This window comes from Callithrix jacchus, chromosome 1 (genome assembly GCF_049354715.1).
Source record: "Callithrix jacchus isolate 240 chromosome 1, calJac240_pri, whole genome shotgun sequence".
Classification (NCBI taxonomy): domain Eukaryota; kingdom Metazoa; phylum Chordata; class Mammalia; order Primates; family Cebidae; genus Callithrix; species Callithrix jacchus.
Window position 1 is genome coordinate 192,856,023 of NC_133502.1, and position 25,116 is coordinate 192,881,138.

The 25,116-nt window shown below is 51.1% G+C and overlaps 2 protein-coding genes across 9 annotated transcripts; one reads left to right on the forward strand and one right to left on the reverse strand.

Moving 5' to 3' along the window:
* Positions 1 to 479: 479 nt before the first annotated feature.
* Positions 480 to 15,087, forward strand: LOC100387311 (glutathione S-transferase theta-1). 6 transcript variants are annotated; one of them, XM_035304397.3, is made up of 6 exons: positions 480 to 634; positions 3,549 to 3,864; positions 5,628 to 5,778; positions 8,107 to 8,283; positions 8,490 to 8,663; positions 11,241 to 15,087. In XM_035304397.3, exons 2-6 carry the CDS (start codon positions 3,767 to 3,769, stop codon positions 11,322 to 11,324), a joined length of 684 nt encoding a protein of 227 aa, XP_035160288.1. In that variant the 5' UTR covers positions 480 to 634; positions 3,549 to 3,766; the 3' UTR covers positions 11,325 to 15,087. The 6 variants fall into 6 exon arrangements, with proteins under 6 accessions (XP_035160288.1, XP_035160103.1, XP_035160163.1 ...); XM_035304212.3 differs by having other exon boundaries at positions 3,549 to 3,636; XM_035304272.3 differs by lacking the exon at positions 11,241 to 15,087 and adding an exon at positions 9,321 to 9,431 and having other exon boundaries at positions 3,549 to 3,636.
* On the reverse strand, positions 13,819 to 20,277 carry LOC100389231 (D-dopachrome decarboxylase). Of its 3 annotated transcripts, none has more exons than XR_013521540.1 (4): positions 20,143 to 20,277; positions 19,620 to 19,795; positions 18,861 to 19,016; positions 13,819 to 17,506 (listed from the first exon to the last, which is right to left on the reverse strand). XR_013521540.1 is itself a non-coding variant. In XM_009008048.5 (4 exons), exons 1-3 carry the CDS (start codon positions 20,248 to 20,250, stop codon positions 18,901 to 18,903), a joined length of 339 nt encoding a protein of 112 aa, XP_009006296.2. In that variant the 5' UTR covers positions 20,251 to 20,277; the 3' UTR covers positions 13,819 to 17,506; positions 18,861 to 18,900. The 3 variants fall into 3 exon arrangements, 2 of the variants coding, with proteins under 2 accessions (XP_009006296.2, XP_002743652.2); XM_009008048.5 differs by having other exon boundaries at positions 18,861 to 18,955; XM_002743606.7 differs by lacking the exon at positions 18,861 to 19,016.
* Between the last annotated feature and the right edge of the window lie 4,839 nt (positions 20,278 to 25,116).

The window sequence follows — 25,116 nt, forward strand, 5'->3', positions numbered from 1 at the left end:
TGGCAGGAGTAGCAAGACCAAGGCTGTCACATTCCAGAGAGTGCAATTGGAGTGAAGCGAGTGGCCACAAAACACTGAACGTAAGCCCTGAGGTCTCTGCAGTGTTGAGCCAAGAGTATGGACTTTGGAGCCAGACTTTCTGAGCCTATAATCATTCAGAGTCTGTCTCCTCCTCTGTAAAATGGGGACGGTGGGAAATTCTGACACACAGATGCACCTTGAAGACATACTGCTAAGTAAAATAAACCAGCCAGGCACCAAAGGGCTGGGACTGGGGCCTCTCTGTGCGTCCCCCTGAGGGGACCCACCCTGATCCGGCAGAAGCCAGGCGGGCCCAGCCCTCGGACACGCCGCCCGCCTTCAATTGGACTAAAGTGTCCCAGGCGTCCGAGCCGCCCAATGGGGTTCCGCGGTCGGGGGGCGTGACCGCAGGGGCGTGGTCCAAGGTCGGAGACCTAAGTCTTGGCACCGGAGTTTGCAGATTCCCCAACAGGTTTCCAGTCTGGTCTGTCGGTTTCCGCTATGGGCCTGGAACTGTACCTGGATCTGCTGTCCCAGCCCTGCCGCGCCATTTACATCTTCGCCAAGAAGAACGGCATCCCCTTCGAGCTGCGCACCGTGGATCTGATCAAAGGTAGGCCCGGCCTCGGGTTTGGGGAACTGAAAAGTCAGGAAGGGACAGGTAGACAGGTAGACATACAGTGGCTTAGGGAACTTCTCCTGGCGCCACCGTCTTCCTGGAGCCGTTGCTGGTCTGGTTTGGAGACCGAACGGAGAAAGATGAGCCACCAGGGAGATCCAAGAGTCAGGAATCCCCCAAGCTCTGCCTGCTCTCACGGAATGGACCACGGGGTTCCCTTGAGGCCGAATGAAGTGGTAGGGACCATAAAAAGAAGCGAGACCAGAGGACAGAAACGGGCGCGGCTGGGTGCAGGGCACGCGCCTGTCGTCCCTGCTACTTGGGAGGCTGGGTGGGAGGATCATTTGAGCCCAGGAGTTCCAGGCTGCAGTGCGCTATGATGGTGCCCTTCAATAGCCACTGCACTCCAGTCAGGGCAATGTAGCAAGACCCCGTCTTAAAAATGTTTTTTAAACAAAATAAAAACGGGTGTGACCTGGGCCTAGGGAAAGGGGGGAGGAGAGAGGTTAAGGGTGCCAAGTGTAGAGACTGGGACAGAGTCAAGTGCCTTCTTTGTGGCCCAGCTGCTGAGATTCTGCAACAGCAAACCAATGAGGCATTGCCCCAGGACCTGACTTTCCAGCCCTGCCCTCTGCACTCATTCAGGCTGCACTGGGGTCCCTCTTTGTCCCTTCCTTCCTCTGCTTCTCCTGTTTTGCCTCTAATCTTGTCCTCTGCTTTTTTTTTTTTTTTTTTTGAGACGGAGTCTTGCTCTTGTTCTGTCGCAGTGCAGTGGTGTGGATCTCGGCTCACTGCAACCTCCGCCTCCCGAATTCAAGTGATTCTCCTGCCTCAGTCTCCTGAGTAGCTGAGATTACAGGTGCGCACCACCATGTCTGGTTAATTTTTTTGTATTTTTAATAGAGATGGGGTTTCATCATGTCGGTCAGGCTGGTCTCAAACTCCTGACCTCAAATGATCTGCCCACCTCAGCCTCACAAAGTGCTGAGATTATAGGCATGAGCCACTACGCTCAGCCCAAGGAGTTTTGTTTTTCTGCTTGTTTGTTGTGTTTGAGATGGAGTCTCGCTCTGTCACCCAGGCTGGAGTGCAGTGGTAGAATCACGGCTCACAGCATCCTCTGCCTCCCGAAACTTTGTCCTCTGCCTCTTGTTCCTGCTGGGGAGGGAGGTTGCCCCAGGGGATAGGCTGGGGGCAGAAGGGGGACCCTGGGGCTTGGTGAGCCCTACATCCTCTTTTGTTTCTCTGGCAGGCCTCCAAGGCCCTTGAGGGCTCAGCTGGCAGGCCCAGGCCTAGTGTGGGGTAGGGTAGTAGGAGGGGTTGGAAGCAGAACCCAGGTATGGCTGGGTGGGCAAGTAGGGCAACTCTATTTGGCTAACCCTTCTGCCCAGGGTTCCCACTCCATGGCTGGCCCTCCGCCTGAAACTTCGTCATTTAGCCGCTTCTGGAAACTGCCCACCTGTCCTGCACAAGGACTTCCTCTGCAGAGTGTGGGGCAGCGGAAAGGGAATGCGGGATAAGAAGGTGTTCAAGCTGGTTGTCAAATGCACTGGTGCAGAGGGAGGCATGTTTTACCAAGAGAGAGGGGAGGGTGTTCCTGGTGAAGAAACAGTCTGAAGGGAGAGCAAAGAGAGGGTAGCAGGCCTGGCGTGGTGGCTCATACCTGTAATCCCAGCACTTTGGGAGGCCGAGGTAGGAGGATCACCTGAGGCCAGTAGTTCAAGACCAGCCTGGGTGAAATAGTGAGAGCCCATCCGTAAGGGAAAAAAAAAGGTTGGGGCAGAGGGAGGGGTGGTAGCAGGTGTGGTTAAAGCTGAAGAGTTAAGGTGATTGTGTATAATTTTGAGGAGCTTCTATCTGATCATTGGCAATGGGGAGCCACTGAAGACTATGGAGCAGGGCAGTGATGAGACCTAATGCTCTTAGAAGCTTCTCTCGGGCCAGGCACGGTGACTTACGCCTATAATCCCAGCGCTTTGGGAGGCCAAGGCAGGTGGATCACTTGAGGTTAGGAGTTTGAGACCAGCCTGGCCAAAATGGTGAGACCCCATCTCTAGTAAAAATACAAAAAATTAGCAGGGTGTGGTGGCGCATGCCTCTAATCCCAGGTACTAGGGAGGCCGAGGTGGGAGAATCACTTGAACCCTGGAGGTGGAGGTTGCAGTGAGCCGAGATTGCTCCACTGCACTCTAGCCTGAGCAACAGTTTGAGACTCTGTCTTAAAAAAAAAAAAAAAAAAAAGCTTCTCTGGCAGCATGTGCAGCAGACAACCACTCAGACAAGCTCAGGCAGAGAGCATTCAGACAAGCGCAAGCAGGGGCCAGATGCCCAGGGGGACACTGGCCTGTACTTTTCAGGGGCTGTGGATGGGGTGAAAAATCTGTCCCAGCTTTGGCAGAGCTTAAAGTCACAGCTCCACAGTGCCCAGGGCAGGGCAAAGCAAGGGACACAGCAGGGCCAGCAGAAGTTGTTTCTAAGTAAGTAGATGCCAGAAAAAGGCCACTTCTCTGGGTGGAAGGGACATGACAGTAAGTCAGAGTCCCCTCCGGTGACCTACCCTGCAGCTTGGGGCACTCTGAATGTGAGTTCATGAAGCTGGCAGTAGTGGAAAGGGGAGGTGGGCAGGGTGCGTGCAAAGGTCCAGGCACCACATCCTGCATGGTGAGCTCTGTTGCAGAGGGGCAGGCTGTGGGAGGAGGCTGTGCCTGCAGGACTTGGCAAGGAGTGTTGTCTATTTTGTACCAGCTGGTGGAGTGGCCTCTTCCTCCCACAGGGGCCCTTCCAATCTGCCATCCAAGAGTGCAGACTGATGGGAAGAAGAACTGTGAAACTGGGTTCTCAGCATTGCAGGGAGGGGCACAGGGCTCAGCATTCTCCTCCCACTACCTACCATGCTGGACTCTTCCAGGTCAGCACCTCAGCGATGCCTTTTCCCAGGTGAACCCCTTGAAGAAGGTGCCAGCCTTGAAGGACGGGGACTTCACCTTGAGTGAGAGGTAACTGGGAACCTAGGGCTGCTGCCAGGCCTGCTGGAACCATCCTGTTCTAACCCTCTATTTCATAGAAAAGGAAACTAAAGTCTTCAGAGGCAGAGTCTCTTTGCCCCATATTGTGCAGAGAGTTGGGATGGACCTCAGGCCCCTGCCTGCCTGCTATTCCAGTTCACCCTGGTGTTTGGAAAAGCAAACATCTATTTTACCTCCACACCAGTCCTCTGATTGCTGGTGAGTGTATCCCTAAGGCAGGGCAGGGCAGGGGAGGATGGCAGCTTTACCCACCACAGGGGCAGGCCTCTGGCTAAGCTTGTGTGGAGATGGCTCAGTGGCATCTGGGCTGCCCAGTGGCTCCGTTTCTGGGTTACAGCTTCCCGGGATGGGTCTCCCCGATGGGAGAGGCACCAGATATGGATGACTTACATCATACCAGGTCCCAAGAAGTTGACTCCTCTTCAGAAATCTCAACCTTTCTCTGGTTCTGCCACTTTTGTCACCAGAGTCACTCATCCCATAACAAGGAGAACCTGGAGTTTGTGCTTTAGAGCTCATCTCTGAAATCTCAGGATGGACCCACCTCGGATGAATTCCTCTGACGTTCTGCCAGAGCCATTCTTCCTTTCTGGTACCCGAGGTGTCCTGAGTCCTTGTGTCACTCAGTGTTGTGCCCCCCGGGTACTAGTCAGTGGCAATGTGCAATCTCTGCATGTCCCTGTCACTCCTCTCACCTTTAGGAGGTCTGTGGCTCACAGGGACCTGCAGCCCTCCTCAGAGGTGGCTTCAACAATTGGCTCAGAGCAAAAGGCCAAGGCCAGAGGATTGCTTGAGCCTTGAGGCCAGGAGTTTCAGACCAGCCTGTGCAATACAGTGAGATCCCATCTCTACAAAAAGAAAAAAAAACAAACAGCCAGGCGTGGTGGTGCACTCCTATAGAAACAGAAGCTGCAGACAATGGAGTTGTTAAGCTGGGACATGGGTATGGTCCAGCTTAATAGAGAACATGAACCAGTGGCAGATACAGAGGTTTTCTGCCCTTTTGGCTGGCGTGCCCAATCCTTGGGAAACCCCAAGTTTCTGAAGGCTTTCCCGTGTCTCCAAATGGACACATCCTCAGTGTTCTTCCAGCTCCATGCTCATCTCATCACCATGGCGGCACTCAAAACCCAGGGAAGGAGGACAGTGCCGGGGGCCTCGTCTGCTCTGCTCTTCGAGGATCCTGCAGATGCAGGAGGGTTTCCTGGTTGGTACTTTAGGGAGCCACACTACCTCAGTCAGCTTAGGTAGGAGTCGATTCTTGGCAGACAGAATGACAGAAAGAACAAAGGGACAGGGAAGCCTTTTTGAACAGCCAGGCCATCAGAGACTGGACGGAATGCCAGAGGATGAAGCAGATGCAGAATGGAAAGAACTGAGCTTCTTCAAAGCTCAACTTTGATGCCACCTCCTTCAGGAAGCTTTCTCTGGTCCTCTGATCAGAAACTGTCCTAAACATTTGGCGGGACACTGTTGTAGGATTTTGCCTGGTGGTAGGAAAAGCTTGGGTGTTAGCCTCATAAAGATTCTCAGCTCTGCCATTAAAGGCTGTGTGCCCTAGGGTAAGTCTTTGCCTTTCTAAGCCTGGTTTCTTCTCTGGAAAATGAGGCTAACACTTTGGCAAATTGTCAGAAAGTTTAAAGAAGTGGGCTGGGCACAGTAGTTCAAGCCTGTAATTCCAGCACTTTGGGAGGCCAAGGCTGGAGGATTGCTTGAAGCTTGAGGCCAGGAGGAGTTTAAGACCAGCCTGGGCAACACAGTGAGATTCCATCTCTACAAAAAGAAAAAGAACAGCCAGGTGTGATGGTGCACTCCTACAGAAACCGAAGCTGCAGTGAGCTGAGACTGTACCACTGCACTCCAGCCTGGGTGACAGGGGAAGACTGTCTAAAAAAAAAATGACTATGTATAAAATACCTGACGCAGTGCCCTTCCTTACCCATGTCTCCCCTCACCCACAGTGTGGCCATCCTGCTCTACCTGACACACAAATATAAGGTCCCTGACCACTGGTACCCTCAGGACCTGCAGGCCCGAGCGCGTGTGGATGAGTACCTGGCATGGCAGCACACGACTCTGCGGAGAAGCTGCCTCCGGGCTTTGTGGCATAAGGTGAGGCTGGGAGTGTGGGGGCGGCAGTCAGGGCATTCCCCACAAGTGCTCAGGCACCATTTTCTCCTTTTCGTTCTGAATTATTCTCCTACCAACCTGTCTTTGCCTTCACAGATTCTTTCCTCTGTTGTGCCAGATTGCTGTCAAGCTCATCCCATACATTCTTTGAGGATGTATTTTCCACCTCTAGAAATTCCATTTGTTTTTTTTGTTTATTTGTTTGTTTTTGAGACAAAGTCTTGCTCTGTCGCCAGGCTGGAGTGCAGCGGTGTGATCTCGGCTCACCGCAACCTCCACCTCCCAGGTTCAAGTGATTCTCCTGCCTCAGCCTCTGGAGTAGCTGGGACTACAGGCATGCGCTACCACGCCCTGCTAATTTTTGTATTTTCAGTAGAGACGGAGTTTCACCATGTTGGGCCAGGATGGTCTCCATCTCTTAACCTCGTGCTGCCCACCTCAGCCATCCAAAGTGCTGGGATTACAGGCGTGAGCCACCAAGCCCAGCCCCATTTGGTTGTTTCTTAGAATTTCTACTTCTCTGCTGAAATTCACCATCTGTTCATCCATTTTATCTTTTTTTCTAAATTCTTTAATATATGTATCATGGTTAACTAAAAATCTTTGTCAACTAATTTCAGCACCTAAATGTTCTAAATGTGGGTCTGGCGGGTCTCACTCTGTCACCCAGGCTGAGTGCAATGGTGCGATCTAGCTCACTTCAACCTCCACCTATCGGGTGGAGCTCACTTCAACCTCCTCCATCCCCATTCTGAAGTGATTCTCCTGCTTCAGCCTCCCAAGTAGCTGGAATTACAGGCACCCACCAGCACACCTAGCTACTCTTTGTATTTGTAATAGAGACCAGATTTCACCACGCTGGTTTCAAACCCCTGACCTCAAGTGATTCGTCCTCCCAAAGTGTTGGGATTACCAGCATGAGCCACTGTGCCCAGCCTATGGGTCTATTTCTATTGTTTTTTTCCTCCTCTTGATAATGGGTCACATTTGCCTGCTTCTTTGCATATTTCATGATGTATTACTATTTTTTAATTTTTTGAGATGTTGCCCAGGCTGGAGTGCAATGGCTCAAGCTTGGCTCACTGCAACCTCCACCTCCTGGGGTCAAGAGATTCTCCCACCTCAGCCTCCCAAGTAGCTAGAATTACAGGCCTCCACCATCATGCCTGGATTATTTTTGTATTTTTTGTAGAGTTGGGGTTGCACCATGTTGGCCAGGCTGGTCTTGAACTCCTGACCTCAGGTGATCTGCCAGCCTCGACCTCCCAAAGTGTTGGCATTACAGGCATGAGCCACTGTGCCGCCCTCATGACTTATTCTTGTCTGCCAGACGTTATGATAAAAGAAAAGCAGAGATTAAATTGCATAATAAATATCCGCAAAAAAGGGCTCGCACTTCCCTTTGTCAGGCAGCCAGGATGTGAGGCTGTTCTCTTCTAGCTAATCAAGAGGTGGGCTGGGTTGCAGGTTTCGTTGGTTTCAGTTTATCTTTGGTTTCAAATATCTTGAATGTGAGATCAGGTCACTAGCCTCACTCCAGCAGGGCTTTGAAATCTAATCACCAACTACTACAGTGCCTATAAGATCTCTCTGCTGTTCAGCCCTGCCCCCAGTTCCCAAACTGCTGCTCAGTAGGAAAAGCCTGTGCCTGTGGCCGTCTTTCTCACTGCCTGCTTGGGCCCCAGGATATGAAATTGGAATGAAAGTAGCTTATCTAGGAAGGGTTTGTGCCTCTCTGGAATTTAGTTCATTTAGTCAAGTGCTGTCCAATAGAAGTATAAAGTGAGCCACATACATAATTTTAAATTTTCTAGTAGGCACATTTAAAAAGTAGAAGGAGGGCCAGGCATGGTGACTCACACCTGTAATCCCAACACATAGGGAGGCCTAGGCGGGCAGATCACGAGGTCAGGAGTTTGAGACCAGGCTGGCCAACATGGTGAAACCCCATCTCTAATAAAAACACAAAAATCTGCCAGGTGTGATGGCGTGGGCCTGTAACCCAAGCTACTGGGAGGCTAAGGCAGGAGAATCTCTTGACCCCAGGGGGGCAGAGGTTGCAGTGGGCTGCAGCAGTGCCACTTAACTCCAGCCTGGGTGACAGAGTGAAACACTGTCTCAAAAACAAAACAAAACAAAAAAAGTAAAAAGAAGTCGATATATTTTACTTAACACAATATATTCAGAATATTATCATTTTGGGCCACAAGTACAAGAAAAGATGCTCAGCATCACTAATCCTTAGGGAAATGCAAACCAAAACTACCTCTCTACTCCACTAACGCCCCACTTCGTCTGCCCAATCCCCAGGTGATGTTCCCTGTTTTCCTGGGTGAGCCGGTATCTCCCCAGACACTGGCAGCCACCCTGGCAGAGCTGGATGTGAACGTGCAGTTGCTCGAGGACAAGTTCCTCCAGAACAAGGCCTTCCTCGCCGGGCCTCACATCTCCTTAGCTGACCTGGTGGCCATCACGGAGCTGATGCATGTGAGTGCTGGGGGCAGGTGGGCCCACTAGGCAGGGGGTCCTGGCTAGCTGCTGAAGTCCTGCTTATGCCTGCCCCTGCTGGCTACAGGACTGTGCTTATGTGTGTGTGCAAACTCCTTCTGGAGCTTCTGTGGTCCCCAAATCAGATGCTGCCCATCTTTGCCCTTATAACTGTCCATCCCCATTCTGTCCCCTTTTCCCCACAGCCCGTGGGTGCTGGCTGCCAAGTCTTCGAAGGCCGACCCAAGCTGGCCGCATGGCGGAATCGCGTGGAGGCAGCAGTGGGGGAAGACCTCTTCCGGGAGGCCCATGAGATCATTCTGAAGGCCAAGGACTTTCCACCTGCAGACCCCACCACAAAGCAGAAGCTGATGTCCAGGGTACTGGCCATGATCCAGTGAGCTGGGAAACCTCACCCCTGCACTGCCCTCAGCAGTTCCACAAAGTACTTTCATTTTCTTTCTTTCTTTCTTTCTTCTTTCTTTCTTTCTTTCTTTCTTTCTTTCTTTCTTTCTTTCTTTCTTTCTTTCTTTTTCTTTCTTTTCTTTTCTTTTCTTTTCTTTTCCTTCCTTCCTTCCTTCCTTCCTTCCTTCCTTTCTTTCTTTCTTTTTCTTTCTTTTTTTTTTTTTTTGAGACAGAGTCTTGCTCTGTTGCCTATGTTGGAGTGCAATGGTGCCATCTCGGCTCACTGCAGCCTCCACCTCTCGGGTTCAAGTGATTCTCCTGCTTCAGCATCCCCAGCAGCTGGGATTACAGCTGCCCACCACTGTGTCCAGCCAATTGTTGTAGTTTTAGTAGAGACAGGGTTTTACCATGTTGGTCAGGCTAGTCTCGAACTCCTGATCTCGTGATTCATCCGCCTCGGCCTCCGAAAGTGGTGAGATTACAGGCATGGGCCACCACACCCGGCCATCACTTTCATTTCTAATGGCCCATGGGACCGAGGCCCAGAGAGCAGGAATGGCTTGCTTAAGACTTGCCCAAGTCCCAGAGCACCTCAGCTCCCCAGGCCACCGTCCCTATCCTGTCTTCCACAGCTGCCTGAAAGCCACCATAAGAATGATGCACACTGAGACCTTGTGTCCTTCAATCACTGCATTTCAAGTTTGGATAATAAACCTGAGCTCAGCCTGAGCCTCTGCTTCTAACTCAAATGTGTGATTTATTTGACTTTCCTCCGTCCCAACCCTGGTCTTGATCTCTATCCAAAAGACAATCCCCCTTCCCAGGCCCTGTGGGTCAGCTTCTCCCTGATGTTTACCAGTAGAGAAATTGACAAACGTGGCTAAGTGCGGTGGCACGTGCTTATTATCCCAGTACTTCGGGAGGTCCAGGTGGTGGGATTGCTTGAGTCCAGGAGTTCAAAAAAAAAATTTTTTTTTGAGACAGCCTTGCTCTGTTACCCAGGCTGGAGTGCAGTGGCATGACCATGGCTTACTGCAACCTCTGTCTCCCGGGTTCACACAGCCCATAAGAATTCTTTTTTTTTAATTAGCCGGGTGTGGTGGTGCATGACTGCAGTTCTAACTACTTGGGAGGCTCAGGTGGGAGGATTGCTTGAGCCCGGAGTTCAAGGCTGCAGTGAGCTCTCATTGACCCACAGCACTCCAGCCTCGGCAACAGAACAAGACTCTGTCTCTAAAAACACACAAATAAACCCAAAACAAAACAAAACATGTCTGTAGCCTTCTAATTCCCAGAGAAAGTAAGTATCTGACAGCACCAGGCCCAGCAGCATCCCACATTTGGTGGCTGTAGGCATGGCGACCCAGCAGTTGGCTGCATTGGCCTCCCAGGGCATGACCCTTACTGTCAGTCAGGAGTCTTGTGTTGCTCCTGAGGAACTGGTCGGGAGGAGAAAATCTAGACAGCAGCTCTCCTGGTCAAAACCCAGTCATTCAGGAGCCTAAATGCCATGCCCGGGTGCCTGGCTGTAAACTGTTAGCAGGAATGGAGTGCTCTGATGGTGTTTTCGAATAACATTCTGGCTGCTGCTGGGGCTTGGACTGGAAGGCAGCCAGGGAGGACGCAGGGAGATTTGATATTGCAGTAATCCCGGCCAAAGGTGACTTGTGAAAAGGGGTAGGCAACTGAAGGGGTAGGAGAATGTGGCCCCTCTCAGTCTGGAAAGAGCTGCTGCACTAGGCCAGGAAGACACTCTTCTGCGGGGGAATAGGTCTTCCTTCAGTGGGCACCATGGGGTTGGGTGTGGTGGCTCATGCCTGTAATCTCAAAACTTTAGGAGTCTGAGGCAGGAAGATCACTTGAGCCCAGGAGTTGGAGACCAGCCTGGGAAACATAGCGGCACCCTGTCTCTACAAAAAAAAAAATTAAAAATTAAAATTAAAATTAACCAGATGTGATGCCTGTGGTCCCGGCTACTTGGGAGGCTGAGGTGGGAGGATCACTTGATCACTTGAGCCCTGGAGGTCGAGGCTGCAATGAGCTATGACCATGTCACCGACTCCAGCCTGAGCAACAGAGTGAGACTCTATCTCAACAAAGGGGGCACATGGGAACCATGGGGGACCAGAGCAGCAAGGCTATTGCCAAGTTTCCAGTAACCATCCTCTTGCCAACGTTCTTTCTCTCTATCTTGGATTTATGGATAGGGTTTTCCTACCTTGGGAGGCTCCCTTGGGAAATGGGAGTGTCATAGCCACAGGCCTCAGAAGCCCTAGAGTTGCCATTGAATAGCAGATAGGAAGCTCTGTGCAATGCCAGGCACTGTTAGTAAACCTCTGGATAGGTCTCAGCCATCTGGGGGAAGGATTAGCTGGAGTGTAATAAATATGACTCCAGTGGCTGGGGAGGGACAGCTCATTCCTCCATGAGGTGTCAGGCTGGCAGCCTCAAGGGCAGCCAGTCACCCTTCCTCTCTGGCCTCCATCCTGGGCACTGGGCACTGGCAGTGGGCAAGGAGGCTGCTGCACCTCCTTTTTTCTCTTCTTTTTTAGTGGGAAAGATACCCGCAGCCTAGATTCCCAGGAAGGGGAGGTGAGAGAGCGGACGTGCCACTGATTGGCCCAAAGTTCTCCTGAGCCAACTCCTGAGCGAGGATGGCGTGGCCGGGCTCAGGCTCCTGGTGCCCAGCAGCTCTGCAGGCTCAGTGACCCAGCAGTTCCTGCCCAACTCTCCCCTACCTGCTGTCCCAGACCTGCTGTGCAGTCTCCATCTTTGCCAAAAAGAACGGCATCCCCTTCGAGCTTCGCACCCTGGAGCTGATCACAGGTTGGCAGGGCAGGCGGCCCAGGGGATATTGACACCGATCCCTGCCTGTCCCCGCTGCTTTGAAGTCAGATCAGGAATGCAGACCAACAGGAAGAATCAGACTCTCCAGTGTGGTATCTATTTTACTTTATTATTTTTCCCTTTTGGAGACAGGATCTAACTCTGTCATTCAGGCCAGAGTGCAGTGGAACAATCATGGCTCACTGCAGCCTCAAACTTCCAGGCTCAAGTGATCCTCCCGCCTCAGCCTCTCAAGTAGCTGGGACTACAGGTGCCCACCGACATGCCTGGCCAATTTATTATTATTATTCTTGAGAGGAGGTCTTGCTATGTTGCCCAGGCTGGTCTTGAACTCCTGGGCTCAAATCTTCTTGCCTTGGCCTCCCAAAGTGTTGGGATTACAGGCATGAGCCACCATGCCCCTCTGGTTGTCTATTTTAATAGAGGTATGATCTTTGTGTAGTGAATACAAAACATTCTTCAAAATACAGGTTAAGAGGGGACAGAGAGGTGCAGAGGAGAGTAGGGAAATGGAGTGGCGCCAGAATAACTGTACCCTATGTGCTTGGAAAAAGCAATGAAACTGCCTCCTTGTTTCCTAAATGAATAGTCCCTGTCTACCCCTGCCTGGTTTCTTCCACTTTTTTTTTTCACAGGGTCTCACTGTGTAGCCCAAGCTAGAGGGCAGTGGCATGATCCTGGCTCAATCTCTCAGGCTTAAGCAATCCTCCCACTCCCTCCTCCCATGTAGAGTAGTTGGGACTCTACCAGGCACGCCCCATGCCCGGCTACTTTTTTTTTTTTTTTTTCTGATATGTGCAGAAACAGGATTTCACCAAGTTGACCAGGCTGGACTTGAACTCCTGAGCTTAAGTGATCCGTATGCCTCAGCCTTCTAAAGTGCTGGGATTACAGACATGCATCACCATGCCAGGCCCAGGGTCTCTGCCACTTTTGTGTATTTCTTGCCATTCTTTTTTTTCCCCTGTATCTGACTTGCTCTATCCCATGGGGGTTCTCACCCAGCTGAAGGGGCTACTCCTAGAGGCTGGAGGGCCCTGTGGCAGGGCAGTGGGGGAGGCCAGCACCCCCACCCGGAGCTGCAGTGTTTGCTGGTCTGGCTGGCCTAGAGATGCAACTGGAGCCGAATTCAGTGGAGGAGCCAGGGCTATAACTGAGCAGTAGGGCAGAGAGCAGAGCCAGAGCCCCCTGGGCAGGCCAGAAGGAGGGCCCTGCTCAGCTGAACCTTCCCAACTGCTGCCCTTGGTACAACAAGCTGGAGCCACCTGCTGCAAAACGGGGCTGGATACAGAGGCAGTTTGTGGAGGGAGAATGGGCAGGGTGTGCATGTCCATTCCGTAGAAGGGCAAAGAGGCCCGTGGGTAGGCCTGTGATCAGACTGCAGTCTGGCTCGACTGAGGCCCTCTGATCCAAACACACTAACCAGGCACCTAATGCAGCCTCCAGCACAGAACTGGGGTGCTGAAAGTGTCAGGCCTGGGAGCCACCAGTGGGGAGGGAGCCTTGAGAGTCTGGCATAGGAAAGGAAGAAGAGCTGAGCCACTGGAGACTGTGTGGCTGAATGGGGCAGGGATTCCCAGCGAGAATGAGGTTGGGCTGAGGGCTGGGACATGTTTAGCTGGGATTCTGGGGTGTTGACAGGTCACCCAGCTTGGTCAGCAGGGCCTAAGTGCCCAGCTGGGATAGGAAGCTCAGTAAGTCGGGCCAGCCTAGAGCCTAGGAGGAGGTTGGAGGGGTCTGACCTATGGATGGGACTGGCTGGAAGTGGAGGGTGAATTGCAGCTCCAGGGAATTGTCCTTGACCCTTGCTTCAAGGAGCTGGACACAGGAAAGGTGGACCTGTGATGAGTCAGGTCTGTGATCCAGTGACTAGCAGAGAGGCCTCCTCTTCCTTGATGCCTCCCAGATACCGGCCTCAGAACTCTGGTGCTGGGATTTTGGGGTGGGGGAGGGCACAGACCTCAGAGAACTTAGGGTACTCCCCACTCACTTCACTGATCTGCCCCGCAGGCCAGTGGCACAGTGATGCCTTTGCCCAGGTGAACCCCCTGAGGAAGGTACTGAGCCTTGAAGGACCGGGCCTTCACCTTGGCTGAGAGGGAGCAGGTCCCTGGGCTGCTGCTGGGCCTTGTGGGGCCAGTCAGTCATGTCTGTCTTGTTGGGGTCCGGCACGTCTGCCGGGGGAATACCGACCTGCGGGAGTCCCCGAGACTGCCAACATAGATGTCTCGTTCAACCTGAGAGAGAGAGTGCGCGGAAAAGAAAGAATATAGAAAAGTAGAGTCTGGAGGGCTGCGTGAAGATTATGGCCAAAACGCAGCAAATTTATTTTTGTGGGTTACAGCTTTTATACCTTTTTTCTTGTTTACATTTACCTTATCTCAGCAGAAAGAAAGAAAGGGGTAGACAGAAAGGAAACAGAAACTCCATAAAAAATAGTTATCAGGGGCTTGTGATATCCTGCTCAGAAGGCAGTTTAAGGGGGCTAGTGGTAGTAGTTTACATTTCAGTGATTTTACATTTCAAAGATACAATGGCGCCCTTAAGCTGGCTGGTTAAACCTGTTTTCATCAGGAGCTAAAACAAAGGCTTGGCTCCGGGGAAAATATGGGCAGAGGTCTCTGCTCCTTTTAGGGATCTCAATTGCAGCAAGTTTATTGCTTACACAGAGACTGAAGGGGACATGGAAGCAGACAGCACAATGTCCTCATAAACTGCAGGCCTTTGCTTTGCATTCTGTTGTTGCTTTTAGTGAGTCAGCTCACGGCCCTGTCTCACTCGACAGCCCTCGAGGCGAGGAAATGCAGTACAGGTCCAGCAGCCAAACTGGGGCAAGTCAACTAGCTGTCTCGAGCCCTTGGCGCGAACACCACACTGTCTGCTCACTATTGATGGCTTGAATCATGGACTGTGTGCCCTGCACCGGTCCCAAGATGAAGAATGGGCTGAGGCAGGCAGAGGTTCCCAGGGTTGAGAGGGGCTATAGAAGTACCCTCCTGCATTGTACAAACGAAGAAACTGAGGCTGGAGGAGGGGAGGGGTTTGCACAAGCTCAGTTGGCTTCCAGGCCTCCTCACCACTACCCAACTCTCAGAAGGAAAGAGAGTACTACATTTTTAGCAGCACTTGTACCGGGCTTCTTAGTGCTACCATTTTAGTATCTCAGTGGGTCTCCAACAACCCCAGGAGTGGGCAGAGCAATGGTTATTTCATAGATGATAAAGCAGCTTTACAAAAATATTAGGAACTCAATAACTTCCCTATAGGGATGTATCCCAGGGAGCTGTTCACTTAATGTCACAGCAGGTTCTGTAAGGAGAAAACGAACAGGTCTTTCCTGAGGGACGTGGGCTTAAATCCCAAGATACGCTGCACCATTCTGTAAGCCTCCCGACATTTCAGACCCTGGTCAGAGTAAAACATGGGGCCTCGGGCCATTAAAAAAAACCGCCTTTAACCCAGTCTGTAAGCGGGACTCGTGCTCTGACACTAAGCTGGTCGCTGGTCCCACTCCACAGGTTTGTGCTGGCAATAAAGCTATGCTGCGGGTAAGCTGCCAGCTCTTTCTTTAACCTTCGCCTTGAGGCATGACCATCAAAATAGAGGGTCACACCCAAGGAACAGGTGCTGTGAGAAGTCTCCCTATTGACAAAGGTTACTAAGGATGGGGTCTTATCTGGACCCCCTAGCCTTAGACTTAAGTCTGCCACAGCCAGAAGCCTTGAAATAAGATAGGGATGCTTCCAGCGTAGCCAAAGACACAGACTTCTCTTAAAAGCAGTGCCTAGCTCTTCCCAGGCTGGGCCCTCATTGTTCATCCAAGCTGTATTATTTTGTGAGTGTCCCGCCATTTTGTAGACCCTCGTCAGAGTCAAACATTCTACAGGGGTTTGGGCTTTAAGTAACACCCTACCTAATTATTTTAACAGAGAACTTAATATAACGACAGAGAAAATCCAGGTTAACTTGGAGGTAAACACGGCAAGAAGCTACTACCCCTAGGGCTGGGGGATCAAGGGAGGACATTGGAATTCGGAAAACCAAAATGCTGGAGGGGCTCTGAGGAATTCAAACCTCCAAGGAAGGTGTCGCTTCGCCCCCTGGCATCACCTTCCAAGGGCAGGATTTCACAGTTTGCCCTGAGGTCTTCACAGGAGGCCATGTGGCTGTGGATGCAGTTCTCAGACATGACAGTAGATGTCACTGCCAACCAATAAACAGGATGTTTCATACACGCTCTGGGCTACTGCCCTGTGCCCACCATGTGCCACTCCTAGCCTGAAGTACTCCAAGCAGCAACCATTGCCACTGTCCTGCCCTGAGGGTACCTGGTGGTGGCTTCTTAGGTCCCATTCCGGCTGTCTCTCAGTGGCCTGCTTTCCTGGGCCTTTTCCATTACCACCCCTGCTCCCCCATCAGGCATGGGGATGGCAGCCACAGCCTGTGCCCTCTTGATCCACGCTGGCTCCTTTTGGATTGTTCCTAATTGGATGGTTTTGCTTTCCACAGACATTCCAGTATAGTATACGAAATAAAGAACAAAGCTCAACAGTCAGTCCTGGTGCTGTGTAGGTGGCAGTAAGCCTGGGAGAGTGGCCTCCGCTGAAATAATCATGCTGTGCATCATCATTAAGTGGGGCCAGCAGGATCCCCAGGTCACCTGACAGGTCCCTCGAAGGGACCTTGAATTCCACTTAGTGCTCTTGGCAGAGGGAAGGGCTTGGGCAAGTGCTGGAGGCATGAGATGGGGGGGTGTGTTCAGGGCTCTCCAGCAGTCCAGGCATGGGGAGGGGAAACTGAGGGCCAAAGGCCGAGGTGACACTGGGAAGGGAACCATAGCAAGGTGAGGACTGGCTTTTGGCCATGTGACTGAACTGCTTGTGTGGTGTGTGTGTGAATGTCAGGGAACTGCGCGTGTATGAACTGTGTGACTGTGAATGTGAGTAAATGGTATGCTTTTGTATCTGGGTGTATATGTGTGTGAATGTGACTACCGTGTGACTGTGTGGATGTGGGAGGATGTGTGTGTGAAAGTACGTGGTTGTGTGTCTATGAGTGTGTGAGTGTAAGTGAGGCACAGGTGCAACAGGAGAAAAGACACAGGAAGCCTTACAGGCCTGCCGTGTCCCCCCAGCCTTCCTCCTGGCCTGGGGGCCCTGGGGCTGAAAGGTTGTGAAAGCCATTGCTACTGCCAGGAAGGGATGAGGCCGGCTGGGAGGGCTTGCCAAAGGGTGGGAATCAGAACTTGCCACCCTGTGCAGGAGGATGAGGGGCAGACGGAGGACCTTGCTTTCGGAAAACCGGTGACCAACCCCAAAAGGACACAGGCAACTCCTGCCCACACTCCACAGAGGTGGGGCAAAGGGGAGAGATTAGCAGGCCACGCAGCCAGTCACAGAGGGAGTAGGCTTCAGGAGAACAGAGCTCTGGTCCCATCTGGGGGCTGAGGACAGAAGCTCAGATCAGCAGTCTGCAGGAAGGCCCCAGCTGGACCAGCTGCCCACACCTTCCCACAGGCCTGCACATGGGTGTAGAGAGCAGAGCCTCCAGGCTGAGGCTTCCACACCCAGATCTGAGCAGTCTAAACATAGCAGACAGCAGCCCTGAAGATGGAAAACATCCCTCTCCAGGTTCCATATTGTCTCTTTATCCACCAGCCCTGTGGCCTATGGTGGCCCAGGATGCCCAGGAGGGATAATAGGAGGTAAGAAGTCATGTTTGAACAAGGAAGCTCTCTTCATTTATTTCGTATAAAGATGAAGAAGAGGATTATGTGATCTCAGGAATGTTGCATGCAGGATTATCCGAAGCTGGTATCACCAGGCCCTCACTCTGCGCCAAGAGGTCTCCCTGGAAGGGGCAGCCAGCTCAGAGACGCCCGGGATCCCTCCATGCCAATCATAAAAAAGTCACAACCGTCCCTTTCTTGCCAATCTGCCAGGGCTCCAGGGGGAAAAAGCGGATAAGTATCCTTCAGGAGACAGAGAAAAAGATATCATCAGCCTCTTTGGGTACGCAGGACAGCCTGCCTCAGCCCACCAGGCATTTTGCAAGCCTGTTCATCCCAGTAATGACCTTCCCCCAACCTCCAGCAGGGCAGTGGGACACCCAGGTGTGGGACGGGGACTGCACACCAGCATGGCGCACCTAGGACAGACACTCAACAGTGTATACTCCATCATCTCCATCAGTCTGGGTGTGGGCTCAGGGGCAGCCTGCCTCCTCCTAACTGCAGGCTCCCTACAGGCACATGCCTCAGCCACTTGTTTTCTCAAAGCCTGGGCACAGAGTGACCCCCCGCCAAACCCAGCCACTAATGTCCGTGCCATAAGTGAACATGATCTTCTCAGAGGTGACAGCAAGATTCCAGCGAGGAGCACCAGAGCTTGGGATAGCCTGGCTGGGGGCAGGGGGAGTATGAATAGCCTCCATCTTCCCATTATAAAACTGGCATAATGGAGGTATCTACCTCATGGGGATAGCATGTCTTGTCTGAGCAAAGAGAGTGTGGACGGGGACTGTAAGGATGGAACGGGATCATGAGTGTTAACTACCTGTAGAGCACCCGGCACATGGTAAGCATTTCTTAATACTTGTTCTTAAATAACAGTTTCCCCTCAGTATCCGTGGGAGATTTGTTTTAGGATCCCCAGAGGATACCAAAATCTACAAGTCTCTTGTGGTCAAGTCTCTTACATAACATGGTGTAATATTTGCATATAACCTACACACATCCTCTCACATACTTTAAATCATCTCTGGGTTACTTACAATACCTAATCTAATGTATGCAGTAGTTGTATTGTTTAGGGAATAATGACAAGGAAAAAGTCTGTACATATCCTCAGTATAGATGCAACTACCCATTTTTTTTCTCTGATATTTCAATCCATGGTTGGTTTAATCTACAGCTGCGGACCCAGTGATACAGAGGGCTGACTCTATTATTTCTCTATAGCTTGAGAGAGGACACATCAGGCTCAGTTATATGTCATCGACCTTCATGGACTAACAAAGGCTCCACTCCAGAAGGTTTTTTTTTTTTTTTTTTGAGACAGGGTCTCACTGCCACCCAGGCTGGGGTGCAATGTTGCAATCACAGCTCACTGCAGCCTCAACCTCTTGGGCTGAAGCCATCCTCCCACCTCAGCCTCCCAAGTAAGTGGGACTACAGGTGCACACCACCATGTATGGCTAATTTTAAACATTTTCTGGGGGAATGGCGTCTCACTATGTTACCCAGACTGGTCTCCAACTCCTGGGTCAAGTGAACCTCCCACCTTGGTCTCCCAAAGTGCGGGGATTACAGGCATGAACCACCGTACCTGGTCAGTGTCCTTTCAAGCTTCTCACGCCCTTACTTCCTCAGAGGCATGGACGTGGCTCAAGAATATCTTTTACCCAAGAGGAAACTTTAACTCTGTCACAGAACGACAGGTTTGGGTTGTAGAGGCTTCTTGAGGGAGAGGGACGCCATTTCCCTGTTTTCACAGAGGAGGAGGTTGCTAACGAGATGGTTCATTTCCAAGTTTCTATGGGGTCTCCCAGCTATGCAGGACCCAAAGCAGACGTCTAGACATCCAGGCCAATGCTCTTTCACTACTCTGAGTCCCCGTGAACCTCACCTGGAACCTGGTTGGGACACAGGTCCAAAAGACATAACCTCAGAACGTACCCAGAATTCCTTCTGACCTGGCTCATTTTTTCTGGAAAAAGTTCTAGAAAATCACTCTTCAGCCAGGTGTACCTACCCTGACACATGCCAAGGCAGATACAGCACAGACAATCCCATATGACCCCTGCTATGCTTCTAGGGAATAGTTAAAAGGGAGCCTTCCCCATTCACAGACTTAAACACTGAGGAGCAGAGCCAGGAATTCATTCAATCCTGCCTGCACTGCACTTTGAAGATGGTCCTACGATAAGGAGCCTAGGTTCATTTCCTCACAAACCTCAGGTGAGGGGCCCCACGCCCCGATGTGTCCCTACGGGGCAGGGCAAGAAATGGGATTTTCCCCCTGAGGCAGGATCACTGACTCCAGTCTGCCGTAGTCCCAAACGGATCCCCTACTGCCCCTACGCACCGGTCCTGGTCCAGAGCTAGCTCCTTGGTGAGAAACTCAAAGAAATGGGCGCTGTGGCTGCGGTTGTCCTCGGCGGTGCCCACGACGCCAATAGAGGAGACTGACAACTGCGCGCAGGGCTCGGTGGACCCGCTCAGCGTCATGGCCAAGCCCGGCCGCATCGTCACGTTCACGCGCTGAGGGAGACACGGAAAGTTTTGCCCGAAGCTGGGGCGGGCCGGGCTACCTCTGGGGACCGGACCCGAGCGCGCAAAAGCTGAAACGCGCAGTGTTTGCTGGGTCAGGAATCCCGGCACAGGCGGTTCCTGGAGGTCATGTCCGGGTCATGATTGGGGAGGGCGACAAGGGAAAGCCTTGCGGAGGGGGAGCAGCGGGATCGTGGAGGACGGCAAGTCAGAGCTTGGCGTGCGGAATGAGGGGGGATGTGGTCCCTAGAGAGATGGGACGCGGTCGCGGTCACGGAGGCGGAGCAGGGACAGGCCCGGACCCCTGGCCCACCCGGTGCTGCCCGCCCCACACTCACGTCCGCAGGTTTGCCCAAGATGGAGGCAGCGGCGGCACAGAGCCGTTTCTCCAGCCCCGCGGGCACTCTGTTGGCGGGCAAATTCGTGTCCAGCTCTAGGAACGGCATGGCGGGCAAAGGAACGAAAACAACTCCGGCGGAGAAAAAGCTCGGAGTACCTAAAGGTCGCGGACCCGGGCGCAGGGGCGTGGCGCCACAGCAACCTGGGTTTTTATTGGCTGGACAGAGACTCGGCGCTCCCGATTGGCTGCCTAGGGTATATCCCGCTTCTGCAAACAAAAGTCATGTGTGCCGGCTCAGATTTCCGGAAGTCCCATTGACACCCCCCCCAACACTACGTGTCGCCCCACCCACTACAAGTCTTTCACTGCGTCGTGGCCCCACCTGGTCCCTTCCTGGACCCTCCTGGCCAGCACCAGGTAGATTTCCCTCTCCTCAAGCTTTCCGTGTTGTGGTCGCCTGGTTCCTAGCCCAATTAGAGGTCTGAACATCCCAAACACACACAGACACACACGAACCTATAGGAGTCTTCCCCAGCCTCGACCCTAATAATCAATGCAACGGGAGCTTAAAAATATTTTTGATTGGTTTGCCACCATTTCAAAGTCAGGCAATTTTATGTTCCCTATGGAAATCTGCGCTTCTCTTGGGCAATCACGAGATCTAATTACACGCGCGGGCCCGGGTGGGGCTGGGCAGTGACCCTTGGATTCTCGACCTTCCCCATCCCCAGCTGGTCCACACTGACTGCCTGTGTAGCCTCTTGACCCGGTGGTGAGCCACCATCCACCAGAGGGTGGCAAGATATGTCATTTAAAACATGGAAATCTGTTGATGTGGCTTAAACATGAGTGTGGTCAATGTGGCAAAATCACTTGAATTGTACATTGTAAATACGACTGAAATTGTAGCCAGGCAAAGTAGCTGACACCTGTAATCTCAGCACTTTGGGAGGCCAAGAAGGGAGGATTGCTTGAGCTCAGGAATTCAAGACCAGGCTAGGCAACATAGCAAGATTCCCTTCTTTATTTAAAAAAAAAAAAAAATCCAGGTACCATGGTCTGCCCCTGGGCAGCTGAGGCAGGTGAATCGCTTGGGTCCAGGAGATCAAAGCTTCGGTGAGCTATGAATGTGCCACTGCACTCCGCCTTAGATGACAGAGTGAGACCCAGGCTCCCCCATACCCCCAAAACATGAAAGAAAAAAAAAGTGTAGGTTTATATGTACAATTTCAACTACACGTATAAAATTGTGTATAAGTGTGCATACCTAAAGGAGTCTCCACTGAGAGTCAGGCCGACCAAGAGTCACTGTCATGATCTTGTACTATTAGCAGTTTGTTTACTAGATGACCCAGATATCAGAATGTCTGAGACACACAACAGGTAAATATGACAGTCCTGAGGGGAGAGGGCAGGGACAGGTGACAAGTTTGAGACCAGGTGTGGGGCATGGACAGGCCAGTTTTCAGGGAGTGGGGTGTAGAGAAGACAGGGATCAAGGTTATGAGGAGGCATGGGAGAGGGCCAGGAAAGAGCCAGGAATTTCCCTTCCTGCAAGGAGGTTCATGAACCAGCACTGTACGCCACCTGTGGGACACAACATCGCTTCAGAGTGAGGAGAGAGACCTAGGAGACTGTTGAAAACAGGTGTTCGGTGCAGCAAAGAAAAATCACTGAGACAAAGGACTTCTCAGCAAAGCAATTTTTACTTCCTGCACTGCAGGAAGGGTACCCTGCTAGCCATCTTCCATGAGAGTATAAGAAAGGAAAAGCAGACATTTATTCCTTACGCATTTGGGGTTGTCCTCTCCGTTGGCTGGAGCCAGACCTCACTATTTAAATTATAACCTGATTGGCTAACCACTTAAAACTTATCTAAACAGGTAAAAGCAATGGAGAAGCTCAAATAAGGAAGGGGCATAGGCTGCTATGGCACGACTAGCATGGATATTTTGGCTAAAGAACAAGGAGATAGAATGTACTACGTGCCTATAAGCATGTCTAACAGGTACATAGGATAGGGCTTAACAGAGAATTATTAGCATACACATGATTTATTTTTTAACAAGAAAGGAAATTTTGAAGAGGAACTTTTACGTCCCATAGAGACCAAGGCTGATCCTGATTCAGACATCTTTTACCAGATCCCCCCTCATCTATGATATATGCTCAACCCAGGGGGCATTCCCCCGAAGGGAAACACTGGGGCCGAGGAGCTCAGAGAGATCACCTGACCTGGAGTAGGCCTGGGGTGGTCAGAGAAGTCTCACTGGAGAAGAAGTCTCATTTTGCCAAATGCCAGAAGACCAGGAAGGGCACCAGGCAAAGAAGATGAGGCAGGAACAGCATGAGCAGAGGCCAAGGGGCCAAGGTGGGAGCCCAGAGGGGTCTGAAAGTATGCAGGTAGAAGAGGCAGCCTGGAGGAGTGGCAGTAAAGCTTGGAAAACAAAGTTCAATGACTTCTACTTTAGCCTCTGGCCAGTGAGGAACCATAAAAAGCTTCACACAAGGACAGGGTCAAATAAGTGTTTGCTAAAGCTCTTTTCAGAGGTCACCTGGAAGCTGGAATGGAATGGGGTAGGAGACAAAAGGAATGCAGGCATGATATCTGGAGGGAACTGTGACACAGAGCCTCCCACCTCTACCTCCCAAAGTGCTGGGATTACAGATGTGAGCCATGACAGCTGGCCAGTGATAATGATTTTTAACTGGAAAAAAAAGATTAAGGAAAGATGAGAAATTCAGATATTCATGTTAAAAGTTTTGAAAGGAGGTAGACACTCAGAGAAGGCAATGGCTGCCTTACCCTCACCTCTGGGTACCTTCAGTCAGAGGCCCAAGAAGGAGCTGTCAGGACTCTGGTCCAGGGTTCAGCCTGTCTTGCAAGTTCAAAACATAATTTGGGGCCGGGAGTAGTGGCTCATACCTGTAATCACAGCACTTTGGGAGGTCGAGGCAGGCAGATCACTAGAGGTCGGGAGTTCAAGACTACCTTGGCTAACATGGTGAAACCCTGTCTCTACTGAAAATACAAAAATTAGTTGGGACTGGTGGCATGAACCTGTAATCCCAGCCATTCAGGAGTCTGAGGCAGGAGAATCGCTTGAGACTGGGAGGCAGAGGTTGCAGTGAGCCGAGATTGCGCCATTGCACTCCAGCTTGGGATACAAGAGGGAAACTTGGTCTAAAAAAAAAAAAAACAACTAATTTGGTCTGCATTTCAGGATTTATAATTTTCTTTGGGTCTGACTCACATTAACCAACTCACAAGAGGCTGTATTTGTTATAGAAAAAAAAAAAAAGAGTGTTTTTTTGTTTGTTTATTTGAGACTGAGTCTCTGTTACCCAGGCTGGAGTGCAGTGGCACAATCTCAGGATTCACTGCAACCTCTGCCTCCTGGGCTCAAGTGATTCTCGTGCCTCAGCCACCCAAGTAGCTGGGATTTCAGGCATATGCCACCATGTTCAGCTAATGTTTGTATTTTTAGTAGAGATAGGGTTTTACCATGTTGGCCAGGCTGGTCTTGAACTCCTGCCCTCAAGTGATCTGCCTGCCTTGGCCTCCCAAAATGCTGGGATTACAGGTATGAGCCACCGTGCCCAGCCTAGAAAAAAGAGAAAAGTCATTTAGACAGACCACTCCCAACCATTGCTCAGTGCTGCCTTGGCAGCGCAGACTCCCAGAATGCCTTGCGGGTGTTACTGGCCAGGACCAGGTCCGTCCTGCCCATGCACAGTAAGTTAATCACCGTGACCCGAGTTTTGCAAAAGAGAAAAGATTTATTCGCAGGGCACCAAGCAAGGAGGTGGGATAATAGCTCTCAAATCCACCTCCCTGAAAATAAGGCTTCGGGATAAGCCTTGCTTCCAAGCAATAGAGCACAGGCCCCAGCCACACTCAAGAGGAGTGGCTATACCAGGATGTGAATGGCAGTCTGTCGGCCTCGTGGGTCTACAACTCGGAAGGGCCGTGCACTTGGTTTAAAGCTTTGGTGTTGCCATCTTGAGATTCTTAACAATTTCAAAATAAGGGTCCCCACATTCTCATGTGTAGTCAGTCCTGTCCAAGGAGTCCAAGGAGCTCATGAGGGTGGACAGGGCACTGTCTGCTCTGGGCAGCAATGGGACTGCTAACAGCTGCTTTCCAGTCTCCCAGCCCCTACCCCAGGGCCACACCTTCCCCATGGTATCTCACATTCTTTTTTTTTGAGACAGGGTCACGCTGTCGCCCAGGCTGGAGATAAGGTTTTCCTATGTTGTCCAGGCTGGAGTGCAGTGGCGCAATCATAGCTCAATGTAACCTTGAACCCCTGGACTTGAGTGATCCTTCCACCTCAGCCACCCAGTTAGCTAGGACTACAGGCACACACCACCACACCCAGCTAATTAAAAAAAATTTTTTTTTTTTATAAAAAAGTCTCACTGTGTTATCCAGGCTGTTCTCAATCTCCTGGACCCAAGTGATCCTACTGCCTCGGCTTCCCCAAGTGCTGGGATTACAGGTATGAGCCACTGCACCCAGCCTCCACTTTCTTGGTGAATAATTTAAGCCTAATTTTTTTCACTTAGCTCTTCTAATCAATTTTGTTGATCTTTTCAAAGATACAATTTTTTTATTTTCTCTGTTGTTCCTCTATTTCCTATTTACCTCCATTCTAATCTTTATTATTTCCTTTCTTCTATTGGTGTTGGGTCTAGTTTGCTCTTATTTTTCTAGTTCCTTAAGGTATAAGGTTAGGTTATTGATTCGAGGCTGCTCTTTTTTAATTTATATGCTTACAGATATAAATTTTGCTCGCAGCACTGCTGCTGCTGCATCCTGTAAATTTTGGCATGTTGTGTTTTCATTTTTATTTGTTTAAGATACTTTCTAATGTCCCTTGTGATTTCTTCTTTGACCCATTTGTTGTTTAAGAGTGGGCTCTTTAATTTCTGTATGCTTGTGAATTTTCTAGTTTTCCTTCTGTTCTTG